Source organism: Vicugna pacos, chromosome 7 (genome assembly GCF_048564905.1).
Source record: "Vicugna pacos chromosome 7, VicPac4, whole genome shotgun sequence".
Classification (NCBI taxonomy): Eukaryota; Metazoa; Chordata; class Mammalia; order Artiodactyla; family Camelidae; genus Vicugna; species Vicugna pacos.
This window is the reverse complement of record NC_132993.1, coordinates 31,560,001-31,570,000: the sequence shown is the minus strand read 5'-3', so window position 1 is coordinate 31,570,000 and position 10,000 is coordinate 31,560,001. Positions and strand designations below refer to the sequence as shown.

At 32.4% G+C, this 10,000-nt stretch overlaps 1 protein-coding gene across 7 annotated transcripts in view; it reads left to right on the top strand.

The window, feature by feature from the left end:
- Positions 1–10,000, top strand: part of FOXP2 (forkhead box P2) — a 498,059-nt gene that overhangs the window by 257,889 nt on the left and 230,170 nt on the right. For all 7 annotated transcript variants that reach the window (XM_072964634.1, XM_072964637.1, XM_072964632.1 and 4 more), the window contains one exon: positions 6,267–6,444. In XM_072964634.1, the coding sequence (XP_072820735.1) occupies positions 6,277–6,444 (168 nt within the window). In that variant the 5' untranslated portion in view covers positions 6,267–6,276. The remainder of the gene's footprint in view (positions 1–6,266; positions 6,445–10,000) is intronic.

The following is a 10,000-nucleotide window of genomic DNA, read 5'->3' as shown; positions in this document are numbered from 1 at the left end:
GAAGCTTGCACAACTCAATCACTAAGCTTTTTAAATAAAAAAGAGGGAGGTTTTGCCTGCTAGGCAGGTCTTTCTGTGTTCTTGGAGATCTAATTATTTCTTACTGCTCTAACACTTTTTCCTATTAAATTCTCTATTTCCTATCCTAAAATATTCCTGGTCTCCAGAATTTGAAGCTACTGTTTCTTTAGGCAAGACAAGAAAAAGTGTGACAGATATATACCTGCTTATCCGGTCTCTTGTAAACTATAACCAGTATTTATTTTTGTATGGGTATCTAGGTAACAGTCGTAAGTCCTCCAGTCACATGTGTAAGATTTGGGTTCAACACATTGCAAAAAATATTAGGTTTTGGTATTATAAATTAACTCCAGCTCAGTTTGTCAGAGGTTGAAATAAACTTTCCCTAAGCTTTTCTTCTTCCCTTGTTTTTAAAAAATAAATATTAATGCCATAAAGGACTGATTTAAAACATTAGGATAATTTTATTGAATTACAATAGCATTATAATTTATAGACTTTAATGGAAGACTGACCATTTAGCAGGTACCTTGAAAAGTGAAACTTGGTATATACATTTTCACCTGTTTGAGAAATAGATGCTACATGTGGTAATTATAAAAATGTGGGAGACTGAAACAAGACTTAAGAATATAAAGATTAATGTATGAATATAGTTTTGAAATATAGATGGGAATGATTAGTTCAGCAGAATCATCACTATTATCAAATCTCTTCCAGTTATACTTGAGCATGGGGATTACTGAACTATAAGATGCAGAAGCATCTTGTTGCAGTAAAATACATCTACTCAGCTACCATTCTTTCAGATTTGCTGTTGTCCTATATTTAAATGAAATAGCAGAGAGATTAAACACTTAATTTTAGTATTTTATACTATTTTCATGATGGGTTTTTTCATGTTTTGTTGCTTGTATTTTCAGTCTTATTTTAATTATGATCCTGGAGCAAAACATAACATACAGAATTGCCTAATTAATTAATAGCTCATTGAAGTGAAAGATAAGATTTTCACTTGTTCTTCTCTCATATTTCTCAGATGTTTGTCACTCTTGAGGCTCTAACAGTATTCTGTTTGCTAAAGGTAGTCATGATCATTATTTTTAAAAGAGACCATGTTGAAATGTCCTGCAACTTTGGATGCTTAGCATATTAACCCTTTTGAATGAAAATTTGAATTTTTACTAATTAAAGGAGTTTTTCCCCCCCAGGAAGGTGGCCTTAATTTGTGAATAGTATTTTAAGCATGTTGTTTAAACAAGTGAAAAGCAGTGGCAAATACTTTATATACAACTTAATTTTCATTTACCTAAGATCATATCGCTTATTATGACAAAGATAATATCACTTGCTGTAACAACAGATATCCTTCTCCAGATTGTGTTTTAAAGGACATCTTGTTTCAGTTTTTAAAAATTAAAAATATTCACATGCTTGTTCAGTTTTTGTTGTTACACATTCAAGTATGTCCTTCATATTTGGCATTTTGATTTATTAAGCAATCTTAGCATTAAAGGCTTTTAGCAAAGCAGTACTAGATTTCAGCTGCACTGTGCATGGTGTCCATGATGAATTAATTCCACCAGAGCACAAAAGTTATCATTATTTAAATGCTAGTTTCTTTCAGAAGTTTTACATCACAGTCAAGTTTTCAAAATCAGAACTTAGCTCACGTTTTGAGGTAAATGTATGTGATTTCCTGTTACATGTATAGCTTTTCTTCATTCTTAACCCTTTCTTGTGTGAATCTGCATAGAAATATTTAATAATATTTAATATTGATAACTTAAAATGATTAAAGAATGTATGATTACTTTTTAATCTTATGGTTTACTGTTCTTTAAACGTCATATTCAGAATCTTTGGGATTTAATGTATTTATTTGGTTACATAAATTAGATACTGAAAGATATCAGATACTGGAAGTAAGATGTCTTTTAATTTCACTCTCAATAATTTTGTTTAAAAAAAGTTCACATAAATAAATACTTACAAACATTTTTTCTAGTACTGTTATTTATTCTTATTTTTGTAGGAAGCCATTTTTTTGTCCATTTATTTTGATTAAATGGTAAGATGCCAAAAAAGCGAGGTTAACTAATAATAAAGCACCAAGATTATAGGATGGAATGTTTGTATGTGGATAGGTGAATGTGGTGGGAAGTAGAGGTTATTTTTCCCTTTTCACCATCCTTGGCATATATAGTTATATCTGTCCATCATCCATCTCTCCGTGTTTGTACAGACATGCACATACATAGACATACACACAAAAGTGGGTAGGCGGTAGAAGAAGAAGGAAGGGAGAGAGGCAGGGCAGATGAGAGAGAGGGAGAGAGAAAAGATGAGAGAAGACCAGAGAGAAAAAGAGGTTGAATGAGCAACAAGAACCAGTAGTGTCCCTGGTGGTGGTTGAGATAACACAGCTAACTGTACTAGCCCAGGTCGAGTTTCAAACTTGTCAACATTGCGGTGAACATGGAAGAGGGTATATGCAGGTTTCTGTTATTGCACCGTCAAATGTCTATCTCACATGGTACCGTTTTATACCAAAAGAACCCATAACTCTAAGAGGAAAAAATAAAACCAACAAGTCTAGCATTCAGGACTACCCTATCATAAAGTAAGGAGGTCTAATTGAGCTATGTCTTTATATCCTGCTATTTGTACAAATAAAAGACTACATCTCGATGCAAAATAAACACAAAAGCACTGTTGTGACTATAACAGGGAGTCATATACTAATTTATATAATAAGTGGTTGTGCACGCTTTATTCAAGATTATGGCTGCAAGAAATGGCATGAATTGCTGGGTGTGTTTAATGCTGGATTATAGCAATTTGAAACATGTCAAACACATGGCTAATGCCTCATGCTTCACTCATTCTTGCGTAAACCTGCATAGCCACTATCCATTATACCCTTGGTAACAACACAATTCTGCAAGTAAATATTGTTACACTAAGTAACCTTTCAATTCAAGTTGTTTAGGAAGAGAAAATGCAATCTTGTGCAGTCAGTTCCAGTGTCAGTTTAATGTTTCAAAAGGGAAGTGGTGTAGAGAATAAGTATCTGTACAGTGACTTGCTTAAAAAAAAATAAAGGAAGAAAGAAAAAGGAAAGAAAGGAAAACTTAATGCAGGGGAGAAAAGTAGAACTGTTTTTATCATTTGCGTGCAAGATTGGAAGAGTTATTTTCTGATGTGGCTGAAAAGTTGTACATGATGAAAGATTTAAAGGTTTAACTGATTGTTCAGACAAACATTAAAACAGCGACTCCCAACTTCACCTTTCCCTTTAATGATCTGGAAATTATTTTCACTGATTTTTGTAAAATGTTTGTGATAGGATTGAGAAGAATGAATAATTTAGTTTGATATGTTTGGGATCACAAGCACATCCTCTTTGAAAGAATATGCTGAATTTGTAATTATTTAAAATATACTTTAAAAGATAAACAGCACCTCACATTGTACTGGAAATATTTCCTCTAGTGGAAAATAGGTGTAGAGGTGTCACTAGGAGAAACTGAGTAAATACTGGAAATCATCTTCATTATCCTTGAAGATATGTCACCTTTATAGTGGACATACTCCAAGCTTTCTTCTCTAGGTGAAATGTACATTATAATCATCTAATCACACAGTTGCCCTTCTTTTGGCATATTAATCTTGGGTCAGAAGCCTGTGTTTTGTAGAGAAAAAAGTACTATCACTGTTACTGTTTTTCCTAAGCATGATTTTACTAACTCTTAGATGATTGAACTTAAAATGTAAATCACAGTTTATACTCTAGGGTTTTATAAAGTCAAAAATTCCACAAGGGATAATAAAACCCTGTTTAATAGAAATTGGAAGTTATGTAGGTCTTTCTTCATAATTGTAATAAAGATTTAGACACATGACTCTCTGCTTGTTGTTGGCTATTCTTAATTATTTGATGGCTTTGATTATAACAGTAGTACATACAGAATTCTTTAATTCATTCAATTGGTCCTGACATTAACTACCCGAAGGTTAGTATTAAATACTGCACCTGTCTGCTAGATTTGAAAATACAGTTATTCTAAGTTTTATTCTTTGTGTTTCAGACTCTACCCAGAGAAAATGAGTATTTCAAGTAGATTTGGATGACGAAATAAAAACACACACTATACTTATATACTCCAGATGTTTTGTCAAAAGTAAAATTTAAATGCAATATATAGAAGTTAAGTCTGTCTGTTTTTACAGTTGGAGAGGACTCAAATTATAATTTTTATATAACTAGTAAAGGCAATCAGACCTTTTCTCTGAATATTTTAAACATTGTGCATGTAAAATTTATGCCTAATTTGAATACTTATTAGCTGCCTAATCTCAGAAAAGAGTATTAGCTTTGTTTTTTTCTTATAAAATCCATCAATGTGTATCAGTTTTCATTTGTATGATTTTCCTTTGTTAATGCTCAGTAAGATGTTTAACAAAGCCTATTTGTTCATAAACACATTTGGTTCAAAAGTTGTTTACTATAGTTACAGCAGTCACTTCTTTTATGATTATGGGATATGATTATGGGATTTTTTTTTTTATCAGAACAGCTTTCAGTTGCGTATGTAGTTTTTGTTATAAGGGTGCTTTGCTGGCCCAGCTACTGATGGTCTTTTATAAACCAGCTGGTCATTTTTTTTTAATTGATTTTTCAGAGTCATAGAAATAATCTGATAATTTAGGTTTTGATGAAAATACCTTTTAAAACTATTAGGCCACCACCATTAGTTTCAATAATTATGATATTAGTATGCAAAAAAATCTCTGTTGGATATGTATCTGTGTTTGTGTGTCTCTCTGTGTGTATGTCCATGGTCACATTTTGTAAGAATCTGGGGAAGAGGGTTTGTCTATGGCATGAAAAAGATGTTAAGCTTACATTCGCTTTTAAATGGACAAAGTCTTAAAATACGACTGAATTTAAAACAGTGATATCATATAGTAACCAAAAAAGAAAAATAGATTGGTAAGTTTAACATCCTTCTTTACTTCAGGCTGAGTCCACTGTCTGTCTAGCATTACTGTTAAAGTCACAGCACAGCCAGGTTGTTTCTGAAATTCTGTCCGTAGAAGTAAAACAGAGAAGTGCATCCATTAGGTTATGGTGTAGGATTCAGATATCTCTGAGAGCCAAAACTGATCTTCCTAAACCACAGATTCAAGATGTACTGTGAATTTCTGGTTTGTAAGAGCACATTGGTTCTTTATTTACCGCAAGGATTTCCACTGATCTTGGCAGGACATCTCATTGCTATCCTGAAAGTACAGTATATTTATGCAGTGAAAATGATAAAACATTTATTACTGTAGAGAAGGTAATATGCATAATTTATGCTGTTTTTAGCACAATCATTAGTGATATTCTTGATAGATTTTATTTCCAGCTTTCATATCTAATACATGCCTGGAAAATTAATTTTATATCTTTCATTTATTTGCCTATGTTAAAATTGAGTTTTAAGTCATCTTCAAGTGAACAGTTTGATTGCTGCTCATGCATAAGCTTAATTACTTCCCAGGAAGGACAGTATTAAATGTTTTAAATGTCAGAAAAATAAATGAATATGAGCTGTTTGATTAAAAAAATAGGCAATATCTGACGTGTTTGCAGCAGGAGCTTTTTCTTAAAATGCCTCCAAGGCAAAATTTTATTTAGTCACAAAAAAAGAAACCCATTATACTATTTATCATTGGTTGATACCATATGATTTGTAACACCCTTACAAAATTTTAATTTTGTATGATTAGCTGTGCATCATTAAACAACAGCCTTGCATAAGATGTGCTGTAAAATTCTGACAGAATCAAGATAGTGAATATTTAAACTAAGGCTGTATAGTCATCCATGGTTGTCAAAGGTAGATAATAGGAAACATAGAACAGAGTGTGCAATCGTGCCTTCATTTAAACTGGTTTTATAGGTAGACTTTAAAATGTGGTTGTTCATAAATGCTATTGACCATGCTATAGGCATGGTATGTTACTTTGGCTGTTAAATGTAACCACACAAAAATTGCTTATAGAAACCATAATTTCAGTGATTAGTATCTGGATGAGAGCTGAATTTGTATTGCTTTTCTTGGTAAATGACTATTCAAGGCTTTTTTTTCCCCCTTCTAAAGACGCTGTCTCTGTAATTGGCAGAGAGGGACATCTTGATAATGGAAGTGTGAAGGTGTAGCGCGTGTTAATTGATACTTCTTAATCACTTTTAGGTATTAAGTCATGATGCAGGAATCTGCGACAGAGACAATAAGCAACAGTTCAATGAATCAAAATGGAATGAGCACTCTAAGCAGCCAATTAGACGCTGGCAGCAGAGATGGAAGATCAAGTGGTGACACCAGCTCTGAAGTAAGCACAGTGGAACTGCTACATCTGCAACAACAGCAGGTAAGTTTTGTTTTCCTCGGTGATTCCTTAAAACAAAGCAGCCTGCTTTCTTGAATAGGAAAAAAATGTATGCCTAGTGAGCTGAGCATGTTGTGGGAAGCTAAAGGGTGCTGAGCGTTTATTGTTATTTGGAACGTGATTCAAGTGTAAGTAAAGGTAGGGTTTTCCTGTCAGTTACGTCATACCAGCGCCAGAGTGCCCTTCAGGTGTCAGGCTATTAATTAAGTTCACAGGGTGATTTTCGTAAGGTTCTGTAAAGCTTTGTAACAAACATTTTATAGCTTCTGGTTTACTGTCTAACAATGTGCTGCAGAACATGGTACTTCGTTTTCCACCAGAGGGCCACATTACTTGATACTTGCTTATACAATGAATTTCTTCCAGGTCTGAGCTAAGGTGAAAAGGACCACAAGGACTTTTCACAACACAGACAGTAGCCTGTGATAGCTGCAAATATTAGCTATTAATTAGTTGAAATTTGCCACGAGATTGTGGGCCATGTAAACACGATCATTATGTATGTTGCTCTTCTTGAAGACTCATTTCAAGGTATTTTGAATGTGCATCTTTTGATAACAGTAAAGAGCACTTTTTGTTTCCTGCCAGTGTCTCGTAAAATGCAGTTGTTCTCTTTACATCTAGAAAAGTAAACAACTGCCCAGGAAAGGTGCACTTTAAGTAGTCCATTATTCTTTTTATATGACAGATTCATTTTTCCCAATTTTTCCCAATTTTGTTTGTCAATGAAATATTCTTTTCAGCCAAAGAATAGCCACTCAGTTCTTCACTGGTTCAAGTCTGCGGAAACAGTGACAGAGAACAGACAGCTTTCAAAGCATATACTTACATTAGGCCAGAATGAGTACATCTTTTTGAAAATGAGATTATACTTGTTTTAAAATAAAGGCTATTTCTTTCAAGCTCTAGATTGCATTCAGACTAAACATAAAAAATCATTGAAATGAAAATATAATGACGTATTATTGAAAATTGTTTCAAATTAAGTGATATATCCTTGACATTTTAAGTTAGTATGTAATGAGAGAGAATGTGTTTCAGAAGTTAAAACAAATGCCCAAAATAGAGTAAAATTTAATAGAATCTTTATTTTAAATAACAGCCTTTAGAAACTTATCTCAGAGTATATGTACTGAATAATGGCTTAACATTTAGGCATTGTTTTCAAGAATAATCTTTTAAAAGAGCTAGACATAACACTTTTAGTAAGTTCCCTATTATTATGAAGTATGTCTCTCTTAATAGACGGTTATCATTAGGAAGATAATTTTTATTTTGTTTTGAAATATTTTGTTTTCGCCATCATAGGATTTATAAATGCCTACCGAAGTTGCAGGATTAGCCTATTTTACAGATTACTTTAAATAAATGCAGTTTTAGGATAGCCCTTTTCTCCCTTCAGTGTATTTATAGGAAATACCAGACCAGTGGAATGCTATCATATTCCAACTGACTCCCCTAAGTCAGAGCCCTAAGAATTTATAGCCAGATTCTCTTTTGTCTGAGAATACATTTGACTGCATTTATAAAGGCAAAGGAAAATAACAACTGGAAATAAACACGGCAGTTTAGAGAACAGGTTCTGAAAGGAAATGCAAAGAAGTAACTTTCTTTTTCTCGAAGTTCTGATTAGATCTTAAATAAAAAGAAAACAGAGTAAAATCGTAGCTACACTTTACAGTACTCTAAAGGCATTTTGTGATAAGGTCTGTAAGGTGTGTTTATAACCTGATTTGAAGTATACTTTGTTCTATGCAGTTTGTTTGTATAAACCTTAAACAAGAGTAAATACAAAAAGTTGCATCCTTCAGATAACTTAGGAAGTTCAGTCACCTCTTGCGTGTTTGTGGAGTGCCTTCTAGCAGTGATTTAACACAATGGACATAGGCATCTACAAAAGACACTTCAGGAAGTGTCTACAGGAAGATATGTAATAATTTAATAAATAAACATGCAAAAACCTTTGTAAATGTCTCTTCCCTTGGTTATGTTTTAACTATATTAATATAGTTAGATACTTAAGGTTATTGAATTTTTGTCCTTCCATGAGTGTATTTTCAAATGGGCCTTTAAGTTCATTAAGAATTGGAATGTCCTTTTTATAAAATGAATACAGTTATTGCTTATAATTCTAACATATTCAAAACAGGAAAAAATATATTTCAGAAAAAATACAAACCATGGGGAAATAGTAAAACAAATTCATGAGTAGTGAAATAAATTTGCAAATGTGTGTTTACTTTGTATTGTCTAAATGTACAGTTTTGAACAAGAATTAAATTACTTCTTATAAATATAATGGACTAATCATTGTTGGCTAAGTTCTTTTATTTAGAGATATAATTAGGAGTCAGTAAGTGATGTAAACAAAGTAGGATTTTGTTTGCCATGAGCTTCTGGCAGAATATTGTCTGTTTCGAGAATAAAATGTTTACCTTTATTTTGATGGCTTTTGTATTTTTGTAGAGGTGAGCAGTTTAAATTAAATCAGCCATGTATTTAGGAGGAAGGGTTAGTGTTTGGAATACACTGTAACAAATACTTAATGATAAATGGATTGGTGGAATAAAAGGGATTGAAAAATTATAGCTAGTATTTTTTTCTAGCATTTATTCTATTAATATAGAAATATTTCTGAAAGCTGGAATATCTTCTTTAAGTTTCAATATTGTATGTAATGTAATGGATATGTTCACAGGAGTCACGTCTTTGTTGGTATGCTTTGCTGTTTTATATTCACTGAAAAATTAGTGCTAAAAAAGCTTTCTCCTGATGAATTACTATCTCCCTCATTCTTTTCTAATCTTCTAAAATTAGTACTAAATACCAGAATGTATAATATATGGAGGTAACGTATTTCAAATGTTGTTTTAGATTAACTACACTGAGAAATTATTCTGCATTAGATGTAGAATTTTATTTTGATATTAGGTTTGCAGAATTAATTGTTTGTGTCACTAAGGTCAAAATAGTTGCTAAAAACTTGATTGCTTTACAGGGTAGATTTGAGCTTGCATTTTGAGCATTCATTAAGTCAGATAATCTTTCTGAATGTTTTATGAGATTGTACTGCTTTGAAGGTGTTTCAGGTGATGGTGTTTAAAAACATCTGGTCAGTACTTACTTACTGTCAGTTCCTTTATCCCTAGTGTTCAAAACGGAGGCTTTGAGTAACCATTTAAATACTAGAATCCCTGTATTTTATTTTCAAAATGAAATTGAGAACAGTGATTTTTTTCCAAAAGCATAATATTTGACATTTTAAAAATAACACTGCGATTTTATTTCATATTTAATAACTTTAACCCTGATAATTTGGTCAAGGAGGTGTAAAAATCTTTAAAAAGACTGCTTATGTATAAAGAAATAAATAGCCGCGCTCACTCCAGCATTTAAACACATCTGGTCTCATTGTATGTTTCTCTCTTCTGTTTCACTGTCTCTGTTGACATGTTTTTATGGTTATGTGTGAATAAATAATCATTTCATTTTTTTAAAATACAGTTACAATAAGTCCCCTACACACACACACAAAAAG